The sequence below is a fragment of the Petromyzon marinus genome, chromosome 46 (genome assembly GCF_048934315.1).
Source record: "Petromyzon marinus isolate PM22_M1 ecotype Great Lakes invasive population chromosome 46, UKy_Petmar_22M1.pri1.0, whole genome shotgun sequence".
Classification (NCBI taxonomy): Eukaryota; Metazoa; Chordata; class Hyperoartia; order Petromyzontiformes; family Petromyzontidae; genus Petromyzon; species Petromyzon marinus.
In genome coordinates this window covers 11359079-11385780 of record NC_133712.1, presented here as the reverse complement: position 1 = coordinate 11385780, position 26702 = coordinate 11359079, and the positions used below count along the sequence as shown (strand labels likewise).

Below are 26702 nucleotides of genomic sequence, written 5' to 3'. Positions count from 1 at the left end.
AAATAGAAAAATCATCGAAACACAAATTAAGCACGGGCGCGGAAGTATAACTACCTTTGATTAACCAAACCCCGTGTATTTATTAACATCATACACTTTCCAACGATGGAGAACCAAAGGGGTTGCAAGCAAGGCTGCGGTAAAGGTTAAGAACCGCGGCATTAACTCCTGTCTCTAGAGCTTGTGGTTTAGAGGCGTCCACATTGAATGTTTACCTTCAGGTACATGGGCCATCATTGCAGGGCAATTATGGTCTCACCTGGGCCACAACAGATTCGGAGTGGTGTCCGTAATTCCCCCACTCGTGGGTGAATCTGAAGACGGCCGCTTGCGTTGTGGCCGAAACGTCGTGAGAATTTCATTGTGTTGTTTTATTATTTTATTCTCATTCTACGTGGTGACTTTACCGAAAGAACCAAAGAATCTGCACCACTTTCACGAAACGACTCCAGGCTAATCCCCTTTCGAAATAATTTTAAATGCCGACCGTTAAAACAGATCCAATGACTCCATAACGAAATGGCGCGACGTTCTCACGGTTTCGTCCACTTTTTCCCATTCGTTGTTAGATTTCTTTGCTGTTGCGCGATGTTCTAGAAGCTGATGATTTCCAACAAAGGCCTGCTGCGCCCTCAGCAAGGAATCACGAACATAATTACTGTTTACTTTCATCTACAATCTTGTTTTGCGTTAAATAAACTTAATAAACAACAAATTCATTACTTTAAAATCGGGCAAAATGTAAACTAATATGACCTATTAACATGTTTTAAAAATACCTGCACGTATAATCATATTTTCTGACGTCAAAATATACAATATATATTGACTCTTTAAAACACACAATACATATTTAAAGCATTAAAATTTCACATTCAATTAGGGCCAAGGGAAGTCCACCGAGGAGATGGAGCGATGGCCATCGGCTCGTGGCCAGGTGCCGGGTGGATCATTACATTGCACGGACTGCGGGGGAGGCCTTCATCTAGCAGTGGATAGATCATGGCTGCTGCTGATGATGACGATGATGATTATTCAATTGTGGTAAGCCGACAACGGTTCTTCTGTTGAGAGCCTGGCCACAATCACGGGATTTTTTTTCCCACCAGTGACTCAGGACCAACCAACACACGTATAAACCTGTTGGTATGTTTTTACGTCTGGGCTTTTGTATTGCGCTGAGAATGCGTGCTCTATGAAATTAACTTTCCCTTTATTGGTGAAATGTAAAAAAAAAGACAAAGATCCCCCGTATAGCCTCAACAGACTGTTTGGGCAAGTGCTGTTAGCGAGCACCTATGAAGGTTGGCACGGCACACAAGGGGGTGGGTGGGTAACACCGCGCCCGGCCACCTTTGTCTCCCCAGTGGCGATGTTTACACACCGCACCAGGTACTCATTTGACGCCGAGTCGACCGAGGGGAGGCCCAGGAGCGGTTCAGATAATCACTGGTGTTGGCCGTGAGCGGGAATCTAACTCGGGTCGCCGGGTTCGTAGCGCAGCGCGCTAACCGCTACACTACCGCTCCCCCACGTACACGGACACACACGAGCACAGCAGAATTCCTGGCCTTCTACATTTCTGCAATGTCAATTTATCAGTGCACCACATGAACACCTGGTTCTTGCCAACAAGTGTTCTCTGCCAGTGTATTAACACCCAGCCAGGGTCTCTCAGAAAACACCCAAGGCAACCACCCACCAGAGTTGTTCACCTTGGCATTAAACCACTAACTGTTGTTGTTTCATCCCGTTGTAATTTTTCCTACAAAAGTTCATCCTGATTGTGCTATGGGCGACGTGTCACACAACGAAATATCCTTTCGGATACCCCCCACGTGCACAGCGGCGTAACCCTTTGCACTGGAGAACGGCCCGAGGAAGCGGAGATCACAGAGCCACCTCTGAGATTCCTTTAAAATGACCTCCAGTTTACACAGTACGGGGTCAGCACTTTCCCACTGGCTCTGCCATACGGGACAGTTATTGTTCGTCGCTGGAGAGTTGAACTGATATTTTAATTCTCAGAGTTAGAATTCGTCCCAGTTAGGTTGTAGCACCAAATTTAAAGTAAATTTTTGTTGTTGTTGTGTGTGCAGCCATTGTCGACTGGACTGAGACTCTTGATATCCTTGCTTTAATCACAGGCAGCTGCGTGGATCAAACTACGAACCTAGTCTACACGATACCATCCATATTAGTCCTTTTAGGAAGAGATAGCATGCTGGTTTAATCTCAGTCGATTTAGTTTTTTCTTTCAACAAAGATACACGCGCCGTATTGGATTCAATGTAGGCAGTTTATTCCTACTGTGGCACATCGCACGTGTCCCTAAGTTACGAGACACAACCAAAAATGCCCCCATGCCATCTCTCTGCTCATCATCTATCGTCCTCCTGGCCCACATCCTTCTTTTTTGATAATCTCGAATACATTCTTTATTCCATTCTACCCTTGCCTCACCCATTCATTCTTCTGGGTGATTTTAATCAATCTGAGCACTCCCTCTGTTGCTTCCATTCGTCCTTCCCCTTGTCAATTCAATAAATTTCCACCTCCCATCTTCCCATACTCATTTGAGCAGGAATGCACTTTGACTTTTGATGATGATGATGATGACGACAGCTTGCACCTTGGCTCTGCAATGAGTGAAGGACTGATGCACATAAATTAGCACTGCACGAAGATATTTTTAACATTCGTTGGCGCATGAGACCGGGAGATTTAAATGCGTGCAGAAGCGAGGGGGCGGCACTCACATTTCATCCGTGTAGGCGAGCCCAAAGTACTCCTTCTCCTTCAGGCTTACATGGGACGCCACGAGATCCAACAGCTCCTTCCCCAGCAGCTTGGGCTGGAACACAAGGGTTGGCACCAGGGCAAACGTCACAATTCAGTCTTTTAATTCAGGGGTCCCCAACCACCGGGCCGCGGACCGGTACCGGTCTGTGGCCTGTTAGGAACTGGGCCGCACAGCAGCAGGAGGTGAGAGCGGTGAGTCCGCACGTGGCCCGCCTCCATTGTTTTATTATTCACCACTTCCGTCCGCGCCTCTTTCCCGCACTACGTAGCACTTGTCTCAGTCACAGTTGTGGTAAGCCCACAAGCTCTAACCCCTAGTAGCCACAATGAGTAAGCCCACAAGCTCTAACCCATAGTAGCCACAATGAATAAGCCCACAAGCTCTAACCCCTAGTTGCCACAATGAGTAAGCTCACAAGCTAACCCTTAGTAACCACAATGAGTAAGCCCACAAGCTCTAACCCCTAGTAGCCACAATGAATAAGCCCACAAGCTCTAACCCCTAGTAGGCACAATGAGTAAGCCCACAAGCTCTAACCCCTAGTAGCCACAATGAGCAAGCCCACAAGCTCTAACCCCTAGTAGCCACAATGAGTAAGCCCACAAGCTCTAACCCCTAGTAGCCACAATGAGTAAGCCCACAAGCTCTAACCCCTAGTAGCCACAATGAGTAAGCCCACAAGCTCTAACCCCTAGTAGCCACAATGAGTAAGCCCACAAGCTCTAACCCCTAGTAGCCACAATGAGTAAGCCCACAAGCTCTAACCCCTAGTAGCCACAATGAGTAAGCCCACAAGCTCTAACCCCTAGTAGCCGCAATGAGTAAGCCCACAAGCTCTAACCCCTAGTAGCCACAATGAGTAAGCCCACAAGCTCTAACCCCTAGTAGCCACAATGAGTAAGCCCACAAGCTCTAACCCCTAGTAGCCACCATGAGTAAGCCCACAAGCTCTAACCCCTAGTAGCCACAATGAGTAAGCCCACAAGCTAACCCCTAGTAGCCACAATGAGTAAGCCCACAAGCTCTAACCCCTAGTAGCCACAATGAGTAACAAACAAACGTCACTGGAGAGCTTCTTTGAAAAGGGGGAAAGACACAATGATGAACCCCCCTCTCCCCGGTCCGTGAAAGAATTGTTTTCCACGAAACCGGTCCCTGGTGCCAAAAAGGTTGGGGACCGCTGCTGTTTTAATGATTTCTGTGACATTCCAACTTTTTCGCCATCGGCATCGACACAAGGCGCTGCAACAGCTGCAATCGTCAGCGCAGCTGGACTTGCAATCCAGAGGTCGCCAGTTGGAAACGATTTCCCGGCGTGGCAGTTGAGCTCACACCATATGTAGGCAGCTTTTTAAATATTAGTCAGGGAGGGAAAGGGGTGGGGGGAGGTGGGAGGTAGCTCTTGGAACTTGCCATTGCCTCAACTTGGTACGGAAGCGTTTAAACGATTTAACTTGTCATCATCGCCATCATCAGCCACGTACAATCCACTGCTGCACGAAGGCTTCGTAGGGCGCTACGGGCGCGGGGTCGGAAAGGCCGTACACGTATTAAATTTTGATTTAAAGCTTTCGTAACTGCAGTAATTCATATTCTTAGCTCTTTCGGTAAAGTCACGCACGTTGAAGGGAAACAATGAAATAATAAAAAATATATAAATACAAACAACGTTTGAAAAGAAATAATACATGCTAACCGCCACTTATTTCAAATGTTTCTTGCCGTTGGTTTTTCACACCTGATGATGGCCGTTTGTGTTATGGTCGAAACGCCGTGAGAATTTTATTGTTTAATATATATTTTATTATTTTATTGTTTCCCTTCAACGTAGCCGTACACGTATTCTTTTAACAACCGTTTAATGCCATCGTTGATGTCGCAGCCGCGGGGGATTGAATCTAATTGGCACCGTTGTGGCTAGCTTGCTTGGGGGAAGATCTGTTTGGCAAAATGTCAGCAGCACGGCTCTGTGCAACAGAAATTAAATGGCTGCCTCTAATGACGAAATTAAACCAATTACATTGCTCGTTGTAGAGGAGGAGGAGGAAATTGTGGAGCTGGGCTCGTACAAACAAAAAAACAAGAGACCACTTCAGTGATCACGTGTGAATTTGAAGGGGAAACAGGATACAATTCAGACAATGTTCCGGAAGGTGAGATTTTCCGCCAAAATACAAAACCGCAAATTCATCCGTGATTAATTTGTAGACTCTCACATCCAAGGGGCTACGTGATTGGAACAATAACGTTTAGGTTTGCGAAGCATCGTTCATGCGTAGTGCATCTCACAATCTCTGAGGAACAGCAGACAGGCGCGAAAGTAGCAGGCAGGCAGGCACGGAGCCAGCACTATCAATTTCACAAGCTCTGCAGTCCACTATGTATTAAGCTATTTACAGCAGCCAATTCATCATAGTTTATACAAGTGTGAACAAATCGGAGAACCCGGAGGAAAGCCCAACCGTGCGAAAGGGCAACACTGTATCCCATACAGAAGGGACAAAATAATGATAAGTTTGCAACTTTTCTGCATCGCCTTCCCCTGGCGAGCCACGGTATGTCACCTCAACGCCCACAGGGAGTTTGGCAACATCTGTGTGGTCCACCAACCCTTGCCTCCACAGCACTGGTTTACAGGCCACATGCATAGCCAACACTGCCCGCCTGTCATAATTGTTTTTATTATTATTATCATGTGCTACCTGCTACAGTATTAGAATTTACAACAGCATCCCTTAAAATCTTGACCTAAAGCTTTCGTGACTGCAGGAATTCATATTTTTTGGGTCTTTCGGTAAAGTCACGTAGATAGGTTCAAAGACGGTCGCTTGTGTTGCGATCGAAACGTCGTAGGTTTTTTGTTGTTATTTTATTTGAACCTATCTACGTGATTTTACCGAAAGATCCAAATAATGTGAATTACGCATCCCTCAAACATTTCTACTCTTTGCAGGATATCATGGATTGTGATCATGAAATGATCATGAAATGATCACATCACTTATGAGATGCTTTTGTAGCCTGAGAAATATAATTAAACAATTTAGTGTGTTTTATGTTTGTTGCTAAACATCCCTGCTAAATAACCCTTTGCTTATGACAGAAGTGGCCCGTGTAAAAATGTAAATGGATTGCATTTCAGATGAATTGGGTCAAAAGCTGCCTTCCACAATGTACACTTATGTTGGAGTGCATTTTTGTAATTGCCATAATGACAAAAGAAAAGCTTAGTCATGCGTTAAACCACAACACAATTATTCCACTTAACATCACTCAACATATGCTCCACTATATCCAAATGAATAATAACGATAATTTACAATCTTCTGTTTCATCCACAGTTTGACTATACTTCACCATGCTGGTCAATGCTGGTTGCTGAAAGAGATGGGGGGGGGGGGTGTTCAGTTAACACTGACCACCGATGTTAGTCGTGGCCAGGAATCAAACTCAGGTTGGCAGGTGCTTGGCGCAGTGCCCTCACCATGTGAACGCCCATTAGTCTCCAAAAGTTATAAAACGGCATCGGGGGTTATGAGCCAGGAGTTTCAATTTTACATTTCTTACTGCAGGAAGCACTCTCATCGAATCTATAGAGCGACCACCACCGTTTTTATAAACCAGGTAGGTGGGTGGGTCCCTTTTACCGCTGAATCTCGGAAACGCGCGAGCGACGAGTGTTAATTCTCGTGCAATCGGTTTGAAATTCTCCGCGCGGGGCCAGCGTTCTGCAGCCCTTCCAGACGGAAAGCGGCAACAGGTGCCTTCCTCGCCTTGTCACGCTGCCGACGAGTGGCTTAGCCCCACACGCACGACTCTCCACAGCCTACAAAGGGGACGTGCCCACGTCTGCCTCTGAACTCTGCACGCCCTCGATCCTCCAATGCTTCTCCTTCAGTCGTTTCGACGATCCTGTTACCATGGCAACCCCCTCCCCACCACCACCACCACCACCTACCCCGGTCCCCACTTCCAGACCAAGCAGCCTCTAAGGCTCCACGCGCCGAGGCTGCTGCTTGCTTGTGGCTCCCCCCTCCCCCTCCCCCCCATGGATACAAGCGGAGGACGAGACAAAGGAGAGATCGCGTCACGCGTTGAACGTTGCCCGTTTGTGAACCGATGGGAATTTCCACGATTTGGCTCCTGTCGATGGGGCAATGAGATGCTACATTACACAACGTGGAAGTGCCGTTCTGTTCAAACGAGCGTGGAATTGGTGGCCATCTCCGTCAGTGACCCAGAGCCAGTGGTGGAAATTCCACATCCCAACGGGGTGGGAGGAGGAGGAGGAGGTGGGACACATGTCTCCATTGAGCATGCGCACTTCGTGGCGCTACAAAAAACATTGTTTTCCTCTTTTTAATAAACCCAGCAGGAATGATGAGCCGAGCTGCCCAACTCGCAAACCTTCCGATTGATTGTGAGCCGTGAGCAATAACCACAGCGCCACCCCGGCTGGACATAACATTGTGTCCCATCTCTCGCTCCTTCTCCATGTGCCGTGTCATTTCTCAAATACACGGGCGATCGTCGCCTTCCTTCCAGTTAGCTCTGTCCATGAGTGAGCCAGATAGTGTATGCATGTGAGTGGGTTTTTTTGGTTAGGTAAAGGGCATTGATTGGGTTATGATACAAAGACAAAGATCCCCCGTATAGCCTTAACAATCTGTCCGTAGAAGTTCCGTTACCGAGCACCTATGGAACGCGAGAGGGTGGGTGGCCAGCACCACGTGCCACCACCTTTATCTCCCTAGCGGCGATGCTTACCACACCAAGTACTGAGGCCCAGGACCGGTTCAGATAATCGTCACTGGTGTTGGCCAGTGACGATTATCACCGGGTTCGTAGCGCAGCGTGCTAACCACTGCCATTCCCCACAGTCATGGACTTACTTGTAGCTCTGTCCATGACTGAGCCCGATTCTGTATCCACCCGAGCGTGTATTTTCAAGCGCTCGCCTGGTTTAGTAAAGGGCATTGATTTGGCGATGCCACATACACAGGGACACACACAGCCCTCGATGCTTCCTCCCGCAAAGGATAAAAACAGCGGTACCACAGGGTGACATCCCCTTAAACGTGAAGGGATTAGTGTTCCCGCATGGAACAGCATCGGATTAGCACATGATGTGAGCATTACATCAATGAGATTTGTCAACCTCCCACCGCAAGGCAGGGCCATGCATAAAAAGTGGTCCCAAAGTGCTGATGCGGCTCAATTGACTCAACAACAAAGCTTCATCAATAACCGTGTAAAAAAAACCGGCACATATCTGTGGCAGCGAGATGAACGCGTCCCTCCATTTGGAAAGCGTTTATTTTTAAGTCGTGCCGCCGTGAGGTTCGGCCAGGGGGAGGCAGCTGCTCTATAAATATTTGAGTCGCGGATTTAAAAGGTAATTTCGGCTGCACAAGTTCACAGTGCCGGAGGCTGTGATGCGCTCAAGATATTTCGGAGGAGCGATCGTACTCTGGCAAAAACCCATCCCAGCTTCACCTACAGCTTCGCCCCCCCGCTCCTCCCGCCGCTCTGTCCTTCAACAACAGCGCCGACATCAACAGCAAGGCAACGTTCTAAGGCCAAAGGCAAAACACGCTTGTTCATGCTCCAACAAGCGTGGGCTGGTTGAGTGTTCATCACCAACGGTGCTGCTGGTCCCCACGTGCCCCCCCCCCCCGCCGCCACTTCCGCCCCCCCCCCTTTAACCATTCTCCCCCTTTTTTTCAATTAATAATATTCTCGTGTGTTGGGTGAAGAGATACGAACAGGCGACGGAGACGAGATAAGAGGTTTGCAGACAACATTATGAGATGCGATGAGATCAAAAGAGAAGCAGGAAAAAAAAAGAGAGACACGCGAGAGCTTTAATTGATGATAATAATAATTGACATTTAGAAGGTGCAATTAAACCCAGGGGTTATCTGAGTGCACACCGTGCAAGAAGTTAGGAAACATCAATCGTCCAAGGTAGTCCCGGACTCCACTGGTCACACATGAAGAGTGTAGGCCAGGCGACACGGACAAGTCTTTTGAGAAGCCCTAAACAGTGCGAGTGAGCTCGCCTGCCTAAGCACCAGTGGCCGAGCCATGCTACGTACGTCGAGCCCTGCTATGTATTCAGAGATCATGTTTTATTTATAGAGAGAGAGAGCCATGAATGAGCTCGTTACGTTTATTATGATTTAAAAGTCGAGATACGATGCACCCCGATTTTTAATGAACCCCGATGCCCCCCTTTCCCCCTGAGCTTCTTGGGGTGCAATTATTCTGGGGTGCTATGAATCTGGAGTGCTGTGATTTTGGGGTGCTTTGATTTTGGGGTGCTGTGATTTTGGGGTGCTATGATTTTGGGGTGCTTTGATTTTGGGGTGCTATGATTTTGGGGTGCTTTGATTTTGGGGTGCTGTGATTTTGTGGTGCTGTGATTTTGGGGTGCTTTGATTTTGGGGTGCTATGATTTCGGGGTGCTATGATTTTGGGGTGCTGTGATTTTGGGGTGCTGTGATTTTGGGGTGCTTTGATTTTGGGGTGCTATGATTTTGGGGTGCTATGATTTTGGGATGCTTTGATTTTGGGGTGCTATGATTTTGGGGTGCTATGATTTTTGGGTGCTATGATTTTGGGGTGCTTTGATTTTGGGGTGCTATGATTTTGGGGTGCTATGATTTTGGGGTGTTTTGATTTTGGGGTGCTATGATTTTGGGGTGCTATGATTTTGGGGTGCTATGATTTTGGGGTGCTGTGATTTTGGGGTGCTTTGATTTTGGGGTGCTATGATTTTGGGGTGCTATGATTTTGGGGTGCTTTTATTTTTGGGGTAGTATGATTTTGGGGTGCTATGATTTTTGGGTGCTATGATTTTGGGGTGCTATCGATTTTGGGGTGCTATGATTTTGGGGTGCTTAGATTTTGGGGTGCTATGATTTTGGGGTGCTGTGATTTTGGGGTGCTATTGATTTTGGGGTGCTATGATTTTGGGGTGCTTAGATTTTGGGGTGCTATGATTTTGGGCTGCTGTGATTTTGGGCTGCTGTGATTTTGCACGGTTTCTTTATCCCCCTACGCCACCCCTGCTCATCGGCAATGTCAGCCCTGATTGAGACAGTGGGTGGGAATGGCACATTCACAAAGAGTAAGTGGAAAGTCTTTCCCATTAGGCAACCGCTGTTGACGTCCCAACGTGCAGAACTCACGAGCCAGGAGGATGGCCGAGTGGAGGCATTTGTGCCTCCTCACAGCAACATGTGCCGGGGTCGGATTCCCCACTGGGGGTCGGCTATCTCCGTGAAGTTTCTATGTTCTTTTCCCGTTCTTCACGGGTTTCCTCTAGTTTCCTCCCATAACTGAAACAATGACATCGCAAAAGGAACCCCTCATACAATGTGTCTGGTATTGAAGGAGAAAAACAGGGACAAGAGCGTATCAGCGTCAACACCAGCAGCAACGGCCCAACACGAATCCCGCCCAGCAGACGAGCGGGCAAACTCTTTGGCCACAGTGCGCGGGCCGATGCTTTCCGCTCAAGGGTTTGGCGCCTCTCATGCCACCGGCGCGCAGGAAATTTCTAGCTGTTCTCCGCAGTCGTCATCGTTCGCGATGGACAGCTGAAGAAGAAGAAGGCATCGGCCAAACAGCCCATTCCTTAGAAATTATTCTGAAAATTACTCACCCTGGGATATACAAATGGCAACATCGCCCCCCCCCCCCCCCCCCCGCACTGAGACAACTTGCCGGGACCCTCCTGAAAATAAGTATCGTGAGACTTTCTTGGGTAAATAAGTGAAATAAAGGATTAATAATAAATTTAGTGATTCACTCCGAAGGGATGGTGAACTAAATTGACCCCCCCCCCCAAATGAAGCATCAACTTGAAAGCATACAATTGTGAGTAAAGAACTCATTAATTTGTTTTTTACAAACCTTTCCATAAGGCAACAAAATGAGCATGAATAAAAAAAAATACTCCTGCAGACACACATTTGCCAATAAATGCATAAGATACACACAACAACCTCGAGGAGCATTAAATTAGCAGATTAAAAGGAAACCATTTAAAAAGGGCCGTAAGCGATACGTAACAAAACTTAAACGTGATATTTACATTTGCTGTAGAGCAGTATTACTTGACGAGTTAGTATCGCATTGGTTTGAGTGTTTTCGTTCGTGCCTTACATTACTGATGGACTCTTTGAACCTATTACACGCTTTGGCAGATTCAACATAACGGCCTATAATCTCCGCTCTTAAAATCAAGTCACGCCCCCATTGCTTGCTCTTTGCTGGTATTTCTTTCTTGAAGACCGCTTTAATGAAGAACTGTGAGCGTGTCCCAGAAGGGTGCGGGTATCACAGTCGGAATACATCTCACTGTCACTAAACTATTCTGTACGCATGATAAGCTTTAAAACATTACACATTTTAGTTTTTTTTAAGATCAAAAAAATTAACCGAGCCCAGCACTCAGATTAACACATCTATTTAGGGCCCAATTGTGTGTGTTTTTTTTTAATTCTGTGGGACGTGGGCGTCACGCGTATCCCAGTATTTACCGCCCATCCCCTGCAAACGCTGAGAAGGCGGTGGTCCGGGTGCTGCCAGACCCTTCAGCTTGAACTGCTGGAGTCCCAGGGGGCTGAGGGTATCCCCCACAATGCAGTTCAACTCGGTGATGAACAGGAGGATTTCTCCACAAATCTGGCTGTCTGCCTGATGATGCCCGTTGTAATTACTGACAAAACGTCGCACTCAGACTGTAAACGTTGTGGATTTGCTCTCCAACACACCGGTGCGCTGTACTAGTAACGAATTGGAACGTTCTGTTTACGTGACAAACCTTTACTAATTGTCTGTGTCGGGCGGTGGCGGGTTTAACGACACATTTGCAGTTACACAATCTAACCCAAAAAAACCTCTGTTATGGATGATGAACGAGAGGCGACGAATGCCCGAGTCTCGACGGTGTGCGGGGTTGTGCCGTTAAAGTCACCTGGACCAGGAGCTCCAGCTTCCGGTCGTCCAGGAGATTAATCTGGCACCGACGCCCTTCCGTCATCTGTGGCGCACACACACACACAGAGGAGACAGCAATGGGTGAATGAGCGTGGCTGGGTGGGGTCCTAGGGTTAGAGCACGAGGGTGCGGAGGTTCACATCCCGGTTGAGTATCGGGGCAGCTCAGCCGACCCTCTTGGGTTTAAAAAGGAAGGGGACCCCCAACCCCACCCCACCCGGTTTCCCCCTCCCCCTTCCTCCCTCCCCCTGTCCCTTTCCTTCCCCCGGTAGTTATCTTCCGAATAACCCCTTTCCCCTTCCCATAAATACCTCGCCTGGTATACAGGAGGTCGTGGGTTCCATCCCGGCCCTGTGAGATGTTAACTACCTCGCCTGGTATACAGGAGGTCGTGGGTTCCATCCCGACCCTGTGAGATGTTAACTACCTCGCCTGGTGTACAGGAAGTCGTGGGTTCGATCCCGACCCTGACGCCTGTTGCTGTATATTTGGATTTTGCGTGTCTCTCTCTCATCATCATCATCATCACGGTGGCTAGGAGATGTTAACTACCTCGCCTGGTATACAGGAGGTCGTGGTTTCGATCCCGACCCTGACGCCTGTTGCACATTTCGAGTTTGCGTGTCTCTCTCCCCGTGGTCGCGTGGATTTTTCTCCAGGTCCTCCGGTTTTCCCCTCCACATTTAGAATCAACGATGTGCGTTCAGAGCATTTGGCTGCTGTAAATTTCCGGACGATAAGTCCACTTCGTTGCTCAGTGGGGCTTTACTTGCTCAAATAAAAAGTTTGGTTTTATATAAACCTTCATGTATACCCCCCCCCCTCCTCCTCCCCCGGCATGTGTTCCCCCCACCTGGGTGGTGTGTGCAGTGAGCCCAATCTCCCCCCTCCACCCCTGCGTCGGGGCACTTGCCATGCAGAAAATCGGGCTGCAGCTGTTCGCCGAGTTTGTGCCCCCTCCCCCCCCACACCCCCAAACCCCATAAACCCCTCCGTTCTGTGATTGGCGTTTTGGTACCGGGGCTCTCGTTGAGTTGCAAATGAGAATCAAAAAAAGTCAGAGGTAGCAGCTTCGTGGAAAGTTTCAGACTACTTCGTGAATCGAGAGAGGGAGACCGGCTACTTGCCATGGAATTTGAAATGAGCGGGGGCTCTCAATGGCGTTAAGGGCATGAGTTTCAAGTCGTGGCCAGGTTCAACTGACTCACGCAATCTCCCCACCAGATATGATTAGGATACAATTGGAAGATTCCCATCAGGTTTTTTTTTTTTCTTCTAACATTACCGGGTGGAGTGTCAACGGTGGTTGTTCTGTTAGAGACTGATCCTTGCCATGGGAATGGGGGAATATCCACCACTGGCTCGAGGTTTGCCAATTGACAAAGGAGCACCGCTTCGATGCTTTGACCGAGCACGGAAGAGGACTTTGGACTGCGCTTGCATACCGAGTGAAATCGCGGCGCCCGGTCAATCCAGCGGCGGTCGTCAGCGTGGGTTGATGAAGGAGTTACGGGGTGGTGGGGGTGTGGAGGGTTTCCCAGGACAGTTTCAAGTATCACTCGCCACCGATTGTTTGCCGTGCCTGGGGATCGAACCCAGGTTGCTGGGCTCACAGCAGTGTGCACTAACCATTGTTGCCAATGCTTTCGATTTGTTGGGTTTGAGGGTTGAATTACCGCCGTAAAATTATTATTAATCAGTCTCCTTTGTGTAACCAGGTAAGAGCACTATGAGGTTCATTCACAATATTTTTTTTTTGCCGCCAGCGATTAAATGGAAAGTTTAATTAGCAATGTGCGGTGAGTACATTTTTGACACTTTAGCTGTCAGTATTTTAAAAAAATACCCAGCCATGGCTGTAGTACTTTAACCGCAACCATATATATTGTATTGTTCCGTTATAAAGAGGCGTTAATGAAGAACGCGGTGAGTGCTTTTATTGTATTTGTACTCGGGTTCCGTGAGCGTGCATATTGTTCAGGTGCCGTTTGTCTGCAGGTTTCAACTGCCACACCCGCCGGGTGAATGAAATGAACCGGTGACCTCTGTTGACCTTTACAAGTCCCAACGTGCGAACCGTTATTCCAAAGCAGCATCCGACGTCGGCAAAACGGAGAGTCTATAGGTGTAAACAAAGCCGTGCTACGTACAGTGAGGGAAAAAAAGTATTTGATCCCTTGCTGATTTTGTACGTTTGCCCACTGACAAAGAAATGATCAGTCTATAATTTTAATGGTAGGTTTATTTGAACAGTGAGAGACAGAATAACAACAACAAAATCCAGAAAACGCATGTAATTTTTTTTATAAATTGATTTGCATTTTATTGAGGAAAATAAGTATTTGACCCCCTCTCAATCAGAAAGATTTCTGGCTCCCAGGTGTCTTTTATACAGGTAACGAGCTGAGATTAGGAGCACACTCTTAAAGGGAGTGCTCCTAATCTCAGCTTGTTACCTGTATAAAAGACACCTGTCCACAGAAGCAATCAATCAGATTCCAAACTCTCCACCATGGTCAAGACCAAAGAGCTATCCAAGGATGTCAGGGACAAGATTGTAGACCTACACAAGGCTGGAATGGGCTACAAGACCATTGCCAAGCAGCTTGGTGAGAAGGTGACAACAGTTGGTGCAATTATTCGCAAATGGAAGAAACACAAAAGAACTGTCAATCTCCCTCGGCCTGGGGCTCCATGCAAGATCTCACCTCGTGGAGTTGCAATGATCATGAGAAGTTGAGAACGGTGAGGAATCAGCCCAGAACTACACGGGAGGATCTTGTCAATGATCTCAAGGCAGCTGGGACCATAGTCACCAAGAAAACAATTGGTAACACACTACGCCGTGAAGGACTGAAATCCTGCAGCGCCCTGCAAGGTCCCCATGCTCAAGAAAGCACATATACATGCCCGTCTGAAGTTTGCCAATGAACATCTGAATGATTCAGAGGACAACTGGGTGAAAATGTTGTGGTCAGATGAGACCAAAATGGAGCTCTTTGGCATCAACTCAACTCGCCAAGTTTGGAGGAGGAGGAATGCTGCCTATGACCCCAAGAACACCATCCCCACCGTCAAACATGGAGGTGGAAACATTATGCTTTGGGGGTGTTTTTCTGCTAAGGGGAGAGGACAATTTCACCGCATCAAAGGGACGATGGACAGGGCCATGTACCGTCAAATCTTGGGTGAGAACCTCCTTTCCCTCAGCCAGGGCATTGAAAATGGGTCGTGGATGGGTATTCCAGCATGAAAATGACCCAAAACACACGGCCAAGGCAACAAAGGAGTGGCTCAAGAAGAAGCACATTAAGGTTCTGGAGTGGCCTAGCCAGTCTCCAGACCTTAATCCCATAGAAAATCTGTGGAGGGAGCTGAAGGTTCGAGTTGCCAAACGTCAGCCTCGAAACCTTAATGACTTGGAGAAGATCTGCAAAGAGGAGTTGGACAAAATCCCTCCTGAGATGTGTGCAAACCTGGTGGGCAACTACAAGAAACGTCTGACCTCTGTGATTCCCAACAAGGGTTTTGCCACCAAGTACTAAGTCATGTTTTGCAGAGGGGTCAAATACTTATTTCCCTCATTAAAATACAAATCAATTAATAACATTTTGACATGCGTTTTTCTGGATTTTTGTTGTTGTTATTCTGTCTCTCACTGTTCAAATAAACCTACCATTAAAATTATAGACTGATCATTTCTTTGTCAGCGGGCAAACGTACAAAATCAGCAGGGGATCAAATACTTTTTTCCCTCACTGTATATAGACCCATGCGATGTCGTAGATAGATGCCATGCTATGCAACACAAAAGAGGCCACGGCTCTCCATCATCTGCCGCTGAGACGGCTGGAGAACTTGTCAAAACTTGACTCTGGTTACTAATGAGCGCCTGCGACGAATGCGAGCGAGTGGGCTGCCCTCGCCGTCTCGGATGCGCACAGGCAGTGGCACGCTGCAGAGCCACCCAATTTGACAAACATCACATTCCAGTGCCCTTCGATTGCTCATTTATTGCTCATTAAGGCCGATTACAACCACGCTCTGTTAACTCTTCCGAAGACCATCTGATGTGCTCCTGTATGCCACCCTGAAGCCAAACGCTTTTAAAATCAATTCTGTAAACTTAGACAATTTGATTTCTGGTAAGTAGAAAAAAGTTATAATTAATGGGGCATGACCATAATTACGTGCAATTTTTTTTTAATTTTCTGATTACCCTACTAGATGGCGGCAGGACATATGACTGTGGCCTGAAAGCAACATTAGGGGTCACGTGAAATATCAGGAACGGCCACAGGAGGGCATCTCTTGTCCTGAGGACAAGATATGCCTGGCTGGGAAAGGGCTAGATCACAAGACTTTGAAAGCGGTCGGTTTTTTTTAAATAAATGTGATGAAGGGGGAAACAAGATTAGCACCAAGTCGGGTACAGCGAAGTCTTGCCAATGATGAGCTATGTTAGACTGATGGCCTTAATCTTAGTTGTCTTGTGGTTGTTGTTGTTGTTATTTGACTTGCATCCCACTGGGATTTTTGCACACAGCGTTGGTGTACGGTGCTATTTCAGGAATATTTTGATATTTTTTCCCTGTATTTTCTGTTTGCACAGTCACATAATCACTTTAAGATGTTTTCTTGTTCATGTTTTTTTGTTTGTTGCGGTTGCACCCGATTCAAGAGCCGAATGGCTCACAGGGCTATACCAAATAAATGAACTATGAACTGTGAAGGGATCCGATGCATGATTTCAAAGTCATGACAGGGATCTGCCTCTGAAACAAAGACCGTCTACGAAGAGGGTGATGCAACTTTGCAATATGTCAAAGTTGTAATGGAGCTCGTTAGAAATATCGGCCATAAAGCGGTGAAATGCGCAAGGAAACGGCTTGCAGTTAATTACACTCCATCGCATCTACACACCCAAACAGCGTTCCAAATGCTCGAACTTCTGCTTTGTTGCCAAATAATGAGGCACTTGTGGACCCATAGAGACACAATGCATAAACCCTATCATCTGTCTACAACAGGATGCACTGATGGACTGAAACAAATTGGTCACATGACCGTTGCAAGAGGGGAATTGATCGTCCAATTGTCAGGTTTGTCGAAAACGCAAATATTTCGTTTCAAGCCTAAGCAACACGATGTAAAATAAAGAGTTGTGGTTTTTCTGGTAACATTTTTTTTATTTACACATTCATATTCAACGAGCATTTTGGAGAAGTATAATGAACACAAGGTGATGTACTGAAGGTGTATAATTATATGCTGCATATGACGAATGCATGTCACTTGAGAATATTTATATTTCAACTGGTTATTTTTTTTTCAAAACATGCATTTTTAAACTTAAGTATTAGTTCATAAATATGATACATAATGGGCCACCATCCCACTTTGGTACAATATCTATAAAACAGGAGAGACTGCTGGAAAACTATCAACGGTTCATTGCATTCTCACGAATGAAGATGCAACATTTAGGTGACATCACTTGTCAGCATAAACCTCCAAGATAAAGGTGCAGCGCTGCGATTTCTTGTTTTTATCACCGCTGGCAGAAGGGCCTCCACTAGAGGGAGCTGTAGAGAGCCTCTGTAGGGTATTTGGCCTACTCTTCCACACTTAGCCAGACGTCTGGGAAGAGGTTGGAGTACCCACACTTTACCTCACCTCACCAAGTGAACTGTCATTCACTAACTGTGGTGTAGCCACTTTGCTAGCTTGGACAGAGGCAGCAGGGATTTAAAAACGACGTGCACATTGCTGCAACTGCTGCACCAGGAAAACTACCTCGCCTGGTATACAGGAGGTCGTGGGTTATATCCCGACCCTGACACCTGCTGCTGTATATTTGGAGTTTACGTGTCCCTCTCTCATCATCATCACGGTGGCTAGGAGATGTTAACTACCTCGCCTGGTATACAGGAGGTCGTGGTTATATCCCGACCCTGACACCTGTATATTTGGATTTTGAATGTTTCTTTCTCAGTGGTCGTGTGGATTTTTTTTCTCCAGGTCCTCCGGATTTTTCCCTCCACATTTAGAAACATGTGCTTGGAGTATTTGGCTGCTATCAATTTCCACATAAGCCACTTCGTTAAGCTATCGTTTGTGATCGCGAGATCGCGTCTGAAAAAGAGCTACATCGCTCAAGTAGCCTTTACCTGCTAAAATATGTTTTGTTTTACTTTCATCGTTTACTTTATATACATTAAATAGAGGAAACGCACCCACAGTTGATGGCAATACCAACGCAACACCCGTCGCTCAATTCGACGTTCGTCCCTCATTTCGTCGCCGCAGCCACCGCAGGCGCAGCAGTAACCGCAGCAGCAGCCGTAGCAGCAGCCGCAGCAGTAGCAGCAGCAGCAGTGTGCAGCAGCACCCGCAGCAGCAGCACCCGCAGCAGCAGCAGCTGCAGCAGCATCAGCAGCAGCCGAAGCATCAGCAGCAGCCGCCGCAGCAGCCGCAGCACCCGCAGCAGCCGCAGCAGCAGCCACTGCAGCAGCAGGCGCAGCAGCATCCGCAGCAGTAGCAGCAGGCACAGCAGCAGCAGCATGCGCAGCAGCAGGCGCAGCAGCAGCAGGCGCAGCAGCGCGCGCAGCAGCAGCTGCAGCAGCAGCCGAAACAGCATCAGCAGCAGCATCAGCAGCATCAGCAGCCGAAACAGCATCAGCAGCAGCAGCATCAGCAGCATTAGCAGCAGCAGCCGAAACAGCATCAGCACCCGCAGCAGCAGCCGCAGCAGCATCAGCAGCCGAAACAGCATCAGCAGCAGCAGCAGCCGCAGACACCGCAGCACCCGCAGCAGCAGCCGCAGCAGCAGCAGCTGAAATAGCATCAGCAGCCGCAGCTGAAACAGCATCAGCAGCCGCAGCAGCAGCAGCCGCAACAGCAGCAGCACCCGCAGCTGCAGCAGCAGCCGAAACAGCAACAGCAGCAGCAGCCACAGACACAGCAGCACCCGCAGCAGCAGCTGCAGCAGCAGCCGCAGCAGCATCAGGAGCAGCAGCCGAAACAGCATCAGCAGCCGCAGCAGCAGCAACAGCAGCTGCAGACACCGCAGCACCCGCAGCAGCAGCAGCCGCAGCCGCAGCCGCAGCAGCATCAGCAGCCGAAACAGCATCAGCAGCCGCAGCAGCAGCAACAGCAGCAGCAGCAGCCGCAACAGCAGCCGCAGCAGCAGCAGCAGCCACATCAGTCGAAACAGCATCATCAGCAGCAGCCGCCCGCAGCGGATCGAGGACGGTTACCTGATAGAGGTCGCTCAGCACGGCGAGGTGTCGGATGGTGCGCAGGGGCAGCGAGTACCAGGGCCCCCGCGTGCCGCCACCACCGTGACCACCACCACCACCGTGACCACCACCACCACCGTGACCACCACCACCGTGACCACCACCACCGTGACCACGACCCCGCCGCCCCAGCCCCCGCAAAGCGCTCCGGCACCTTCGGCCAAATTCGCCCAAGTCGAGCGGAGAACGAGACGCGTCGGGGTCGGACGACGCCATCGCGTGTCCGCCTCTCGTCTGCCGGTGCTGACCTTTCGCGACCATTTCTGATGGTCTCTCGTCTGCCCCCTTGTCTGCCTTGAGCGACGAGGCTCCTTTTTGCAGGGTCTTGAGATACATGTGTATTTAGATGAGTTGAGAAAGCCCGATGGTGTCGTCCAATGTCGCTGTCGTTAAAAACCTTGCTCTGCTGGTAGGCGACTCTTGTTTCCGTCAGATCGGCATGGCTATTTAATTGTGGGATTGTGTTGCCAAATATGTTTTATTTACCGTGGACGCAGACGTCAAATGTTATATGTGCAATCTTATAGATGATGAAGGGATATTCTTTGTTTCGCTCGACCTCTCAATAACGTACGTACTTTCGCGTTTCTGTGAAACAGGATTGTGTACACAAATAATTTGTTTGATGCTTTACAGTCAATTAAAACCACGACGTCCAATATTCTGCGGGAGAAATTACTTTACAAACGAAAAGCACAAACGTATCAATCGATCTTCACTCTTACAAACTGTCTCCATGTAAAAAGAAAAATACAAAAACAAAGCAGCCAATAAAAACGCTGCAATATTTATTTGTCCATTAATCACGTAACATAAAAAAAACCCCAAAAAGTACAAAATCGATTCTCTTCACAGTCGCAACCACCGCTAACGGCCGTTCAAGCGGCAGCACTTTGAATCATTTAACGGAGCTTCCTGGAATTTCAACGACGGTTTAAGTCTCTCTCTTCCACCGCAAGTGCTCTAGCTCTTTCCTTCCCATCGCGCACCAACATCCCCCCCCCTCACCATACTTTAATGAGCTAAACAGGAAGAGGGTGGAGTGGCCGAATGGCCGAATTAAGCGCGCCCACGAGTGCCCCGTATCTTGCCCACGATATCGGCTCTCCTAAAGTCCTGGGAGGGCTTCCCGTGCCCTGAGCCGGCGACGTGTTGACCACGCTCCCGACGAGGGAATAACGCACCGGGTACATTGTGGAATACAACTGGGAGATCACAATTTGAAATCCCAGGCGAGGAGTCTACTCAGCCTCTCGTCCTCATAAAATGTAACTCGTCGCGCTGTGTCAATCAAAATGCTGCTCCGTTATGTTGATCTACACCATGCCGGTCAGTGTGGGTTGGTGAATGGGTGGCCAGGACTGGTTCAGATATCACTCGCCCCTGATGTTATCCATGGTGAGCAAATTAATTCCAGATGGCCGCATTGATAGCACAGCGCACTTACCATCGTGCCCCCATTACTGCCACCACTGCTTCCAATTATCCTTACGAGATCATTTAACTAATGAGCTGTACCGATTTGGGAAAAGTCAGCGTTTGCTATGCTACGGAAGAGTTGATTCCTGCAAGAAGAACAGTGCAGCTTCCGATCCTTCCAAGAAAGATTAGCACTGCGCCACCCTCACTTGAGGCTGACAAAAGACCGTAACTTGACAGAAGAACACACAGTATCGCGTGTGCAGGTTAGGTTCAATCCTTGCCACTGCACACCAGCGGCAATCGGAATCTGAAGATGGCATTGGGTCTCCCCTTGGGATGCCTTAGGACTCCCTCGGCCTAGAATAAAGCACCCAGTGAGGTGGATGAATACGGTACAAAGTAGGCAAAGTTGGCGGGACACATTTACGTGTCGGCCTTGAGCTGTAAGTTGAACTTGGAACTTCTTTTGCACCGTACTTAGCCAACCGTGATAATTGGAGGTGCCATGTGTTGGAAAACGGCACGCTTATCAAATGAAAAGTGCTCGCCGTTTACAGATCGTGCTCGGGATGATTTTCAGATCGAGCCATTTTGAATTCCAGATTATAAATGGAAATTTGGGACTTTACTAACAGTACCTCAATAGCCTATCCAAACTAATAGGACGATGATTTGTTTTTAATTTCTATAAAGTTACGCGTCATCTTACAATGCAAGCTGATTTGTTTTTGCAATGCAGATGACACTTTGCGTCCTTTTGTGATCGGAACTTTATTGGCAAACTTCTGACGATGATCCACAACCACAATAAGATCAGAATCCTGTGAAGAGCTGTAAGGAACCCATTGACTCCTTCATGTTCATTGGCTTTTTTGTTTGTTAATTATCAAAGTGCCATCACTTAATTACCGCAGTCACCGAAAGCGCCTGGCTTTTCCCCCAGGTGGCCAGATTTAATAACGACTCCGCATGTAGAGGGGGAACGACGACCCTCGGGGGCTTTTTGTGTCACAGGTTCCTGCGCCAGCACGTGTGTGAGATCATGAGTTCTACCCACCACACGGGAAAAGTATAAATAGTCTGGGAGCCCGTGGGACAGAAGCGCTGTGGGTCACATTGGCTCTCACGCGAGGCTCATTTGATAATCTTGGCCAAGTCAGCAATAACTGCATCAAATTATGAGTCCCACGTCAAAGCATCTCCCCTGCTGATTTTTTTTTTATGTTACCAGGTAAGGCTCACTGAGCTATATCGCCGTTTTTCAGAAGCGACGTGGCCACAAATGATGGCTCAACAAAGTGGCTTATCATGGGGAAATTTATAGCAGCCCAACACCTTCAATGCATGCTGATTCTAAATGTTCGAGGGAAAAACCGGAGGACCCGGAGAAAAATCCAAGTGACAACGGGAAGAACATACAAACCTCCAAATATACAGGCATCAAGAGTCAGGCTCGAACCCAAGAGCTCCTGCATACCAGGCGAGGGAGATAACATCTCACCACCGAGTTCTGGAAGAATTTGGGAACCTAGAAGCGGTCTTCCATGTTAAGTGCCCCCAGCACCACCAGGCCTATCACTGGTGCAGACCAAATACTGCTGAACAGCTTCATGGGTCGAAACGGCAACCAAAACAATCAGCCGAAGGCATTTCTTCAAGGCTCAACAGAAGGCTGAAAACAACGGCCCCAGCGCTCTGTGCGGGCCATCTCAACGTAGAGGGCCTCTCGCGCGGCACAACTGAATATGTAGCCACGCTTCCGCGGCCACCGCAGCATCGACGCGCCGGGCTGCCCAGGAAAAATCTCAGCTCGCGGGCGACACAGCGGGCTGCAAGATTTTGATTTAAAGCTTTCGTGACTGCAGTGATTCATATTCTTGGTTCTTTCGGTAAAGTCACGTTGAAGGGAAACAATAAAATAATAAAAAAATATATATAAAACAATAAAATTATCACGACGTTTCGACCGTAACACAAACAGTCATCATCAGGTGTGAAAAACCAACGGCAAGAAGCATTTGAAAGAAGTGGCGGTTTGTATTTATTAATTTATTTTCAAACGTTGTTTGTATTTATTTTTTAAAATAAATAAACACAAACACCGTTAAAAAAATAAAAAAATACAAACAACGTTTGAAAATAAATAAATACAAACCGCCACTTCTTTCAAATGCTTCTTGCCGTTGGTTTTTTCACACCTGACGATGACCGTTTGCGTTACGGTCGAAAGGTCGTGAGAATATTATTGTTTTACATATATATTTATTATTATTTTATTGTTTCCCTTCAACGTGACTTTAACCGAAAGAACCAAGAATACAGGCTGCAAGATGTCACGTGGCTGGGCGCACTACAATGGCGGCATCATCTCTGGCGCCATGCCAAGCGCGAAATGCCGACCGTGATAAAGCAATAGCGCACCTCCGCGTAACGCTGTTGGCTACGTACGGTGCGAAAGAAGTTCAACATACGCATGTGCCACACGGACTTCGATCTATGGATGGACTTTTTTTTCTCATTATGACGAAAATATGAAAGAAAACAAGGAAGTGGGGAAATTCCTCATATCCTTTGGCAGCTACTCATTGGTTGTTTTCGGTAAAGTCACGTATGTAGAAATACAATAAAATTATATTGAAACAAAACAATCACGACGTTTCGATCACAACACAAGCGATCTTCATCAGGTGTCAAGAACAAATCATGGAGGTAAATACAACAAGATGAGACTTTACCGAAAAAAAAACAATGAGTAATTTTATGCAGTCACGAAAGCTTTAATTCTTTATCCTTTGGCAGAGCTAGACACTGCTCATTCCTGACTTGGGAGCCAGTGCCTTCTAAACACTAACACTCCCCACTTTTAAAACATGCGGTACTTATTTTACTGACCTTTGACCAGGGGTCGGCAAACCAAAATAACAAGAGGAACCATTTTTTTTATTCCGTAAAAAAAAAACCACCCTCAATATTTAAAGAGCGGCAAAGCAACGTGAATAACGTTACGCATGCGGCTACAGAGCAGCAAGTGACCGAACCCCGGCCTTAGCCAGATGATAGGCGGACTTGTAACGCTGAACTGGATTTGAGCCCTTGCCACAACGTAACTCGTGGCACAATATTAATTATTTTTTTAGCATTTGGCCATGTGTAACTTGCCACACCAATCAATGAGACCACAAAGAGAATTTGTTACAGACATACGGCTCTGAAACGGTGCCACCATAGAGCCAACACGTGCTCCTGACGGGGCAGTTTTAAGGAGAAAGTAACGACGTGCAGAGGGGCGCACATTCAAACGTGGTGCGAAAGAAAAATCTCTGAGCCATAGAATATTCAGTTGCTGGCTCTTCACATCCTTACGTTATGATATACACTGAATGATAGCGCCTGCATTTCTAATTCACGTTAAGATTTTAGGCAAGTCGTGCTGCTATCGTGTCATGAAATGTTCACAGATATACTGCTGCTGCTGCTGTGAAACCGACTGATGCCACATATGGCATTATGGACGGCTTGACAGCGACAGATGGAAAGGACCAAGTCCTTTATACACAGATTATGAAGGCCTTAAAATCTGCAGGGACAAGTGCAGTAAATAAACACTGAGATCACAGCTTAGACGACACTAAAGATGGTGGCGTGATCCGAAATATCACTGGGCCGCTATTTGTCTCAATCATCCAGCGCGGATATTTACAAGCAACACCAGGAATTCATTTCAAGCTAGGTCAACCCCAGGGAGGGCCTAGGCACAGCACAGAAAGCAATTGCTACCGATGTCCTTTGCCAGGGATCACATCTAGTTTGCTAAGTTTGTAGCGCAGTGCACGAATGACTATATACACACACACAAACATAAAGATCCCTGATATGACAGACTGTTGGGGCAAGTGTCCAGCACCACACCCGGACGCCTTTGTCTGCCCCTGCGGCGATGTTTGCACACTGCACCAGGTGCTCATTTGAGACTGAGTCGACCTAGGGGAGGCCCAGGACCGGTTCATATAATCGTCACTGATGTTGGTCGTGAGCGGGGATCCTAGCACAGCGCGTAAACCGCTACACTACCGCGGCCCTTTGTCTACACACACACAGGCGCGCGCACACACACAGGCAGAATAAATCATTAATGAGAGATGGGCAGACAGACTCTGGTGAGTTGGACAGATGCACTCAAGGACAGACAGGATGGCATACAGACGGACGTGGAATATCATGGGACAGATATACAGTGACGGAAGGTTTTTACTCACAGACAGAAAACATGCACACGGCGAGGATACAGAGAAACACGGAGACGGATACCATTCAGGGTTTGCGGCCAACGGCAAAAAAAGGAGTACGATTGATCAACGCGTTCTTTGCCAGTGCTTCGCTTTGCATTGTATCCGCTTGTAAAGCGTCCACATGCAAACGACTTGCACAAAGGCAGTAGTTCATCAGCATTCTGCGGGCATCACCCATGCTCACAGCCAAGCAGGTGTTCGTGAGGTGTCTTACTCAATATGCAAAATTCGAACACCGCGTACACTAAATGAGGACGGCCAGTGTGCACTTTCCGTAAAAATGAACTACGAAAAAAAAATCGCACGTGCAAAATTTCGCCGGGTATATTGGACACCCGTGAATAAAAAAAAACTAGGAAAAAGTTTAACATTTGGAAATGCTGTCTCAGTTATTTTAAAAAAAATATCAAGCGCATTTTATTATTATTTGGATTATTATTTCGGTTGCGCCACACTTGTAAGCCAGGTTCGCCCAATGCAAAGCAACATTTTGAAAATACATGTATATTTACTGTGGTGGGTGGGGGGGGGTTCCTGTGGTATTAACACAATCCATTTGCAATATTCACCTTATTCGAAACTACAACAAAAAGAATAATCATCGCATGGTTAACTTACACGTGCAGTCTTAGACATACGTAGCTCAATAGTCGAAAGCCAAATTGATGAGAAACTAAATCTGGGCTCAGTCGTGTGTGTGTGTGTACGTGTTAATTGTGAGGATCCTGCTGGTTGTCACTGCTGTTGGAGCACGCGACTCATCGAGAGGTCACGGAGGTCAAATCCCCGTCGAGGGCTGACTCAGCCCCATTACCCTTCTGTGGCCAATGAAACGAACACCAATGTGTAGGGAAGTCAAAGTATAAAATGGGGGAATTAAACCACCAACAGGCTCAAGGCTGCAAATGAGACGTGTGCCGCACGATTTCTTGCTTGAGGATAACGACACCTGAGGTCTGACTGGAATTAACCTGCTTTAATTAAACCCTATTACTTCAACGTTTTCGCAAAAACGATAATGAACCGACCGACCGGGTGAGTTCAGCGGCAGAGCGAGCGGCTCGCATTCGGAAAAGGCTGCGAGAGTTTCGAATCCTCGCCGGGGGAGTTGACTCGGGCCATCAATCCCTCCCGGGGGCGTCCATAATATAAAAAAGAAACACGTTTTGGGAAAGTAATGCAGGCAACAAAGCTGTTGAATGGAGCCAGCATAGGGAATCGTCGCCCCCCCCACCCCACCCCCCCCCCCCCAGTGAGGAGTTCGCGTCTGGGCTCCAATTCCAAATGGCTCACATGGCGGAGCCTAGACAGACTGAAGAGAGTGGGTCTCGGCAGCAGATGCAACTCTCTCATGAAATCGTGGGGGGAGCTTCTACACAACAACCGACCAATGTGCTTGTCAGGGAAAGCAAACCATGGGATGACCTCTCTTCAGACGGCCCTGCAACACCACAACGCTACTCCTCGTGATTTAGCAATGCCGACACCGGAAGCGGTGGCCTGTGCAGAATGTTGGGAAACGGCCCATGTCGAGGTTGGGTAGGAGACACGACGAAGACGAGGACGATGATGATGACGAAGAAGAAGTTGGGAAGTGAACAGCGCCATAGGATTCTGGAATTTCCACCACTGCCTCAGGGAGACGATCACCAACGCCTCAAGCCTCATTAGAGAAGGAAATCACTTGGGTACTTTATTAATATACGGTCCTGTCCTGGATAAACCACGTATAGTCAAGTATACGAAGGCACGGTAAGTGTATTATTTTGCAACGACGCAGTAGAAGGTAAACCAGGGATGGCCAAACCCCGTGGCTCGTGAGCCACACGCCTCTCACAGGCAGCGCAAGTCAGGCTCCGGAGAGACGCAAGGTGAATT

General features: G+C 47.7%; 1 protein-coding gene across 5 annotated transcripts in view; it reads right to left on the bottom strand.

Annotated features, from left to right (window-relative positions):
- The window catches only part of LOC116952250 (uncharacterized), a 285282-nt gene that overhangs the window by 158709 nt on the left and 99871 nt on the right, over positions 1-26702 (bottom strand). For all 5 annotated transcript variants that reach the window (XM_076074171.1, XM_032971438.2, XM_076074168.1 and 2 more), the window contains 2 exons: positions 11790-11855; positions 2760-2854 (listed from right to left, as the gene is read on the bottom strand). In XM_076074171.1, coding sequence (XP_075930286.1) covers positions 2760-2854; positions 11790-11855 — 161 coding nt within the window. The remainder of the gene's footprint in view (positions 1-2759; positions 2855-11789; positions 11856-26702) is intronic.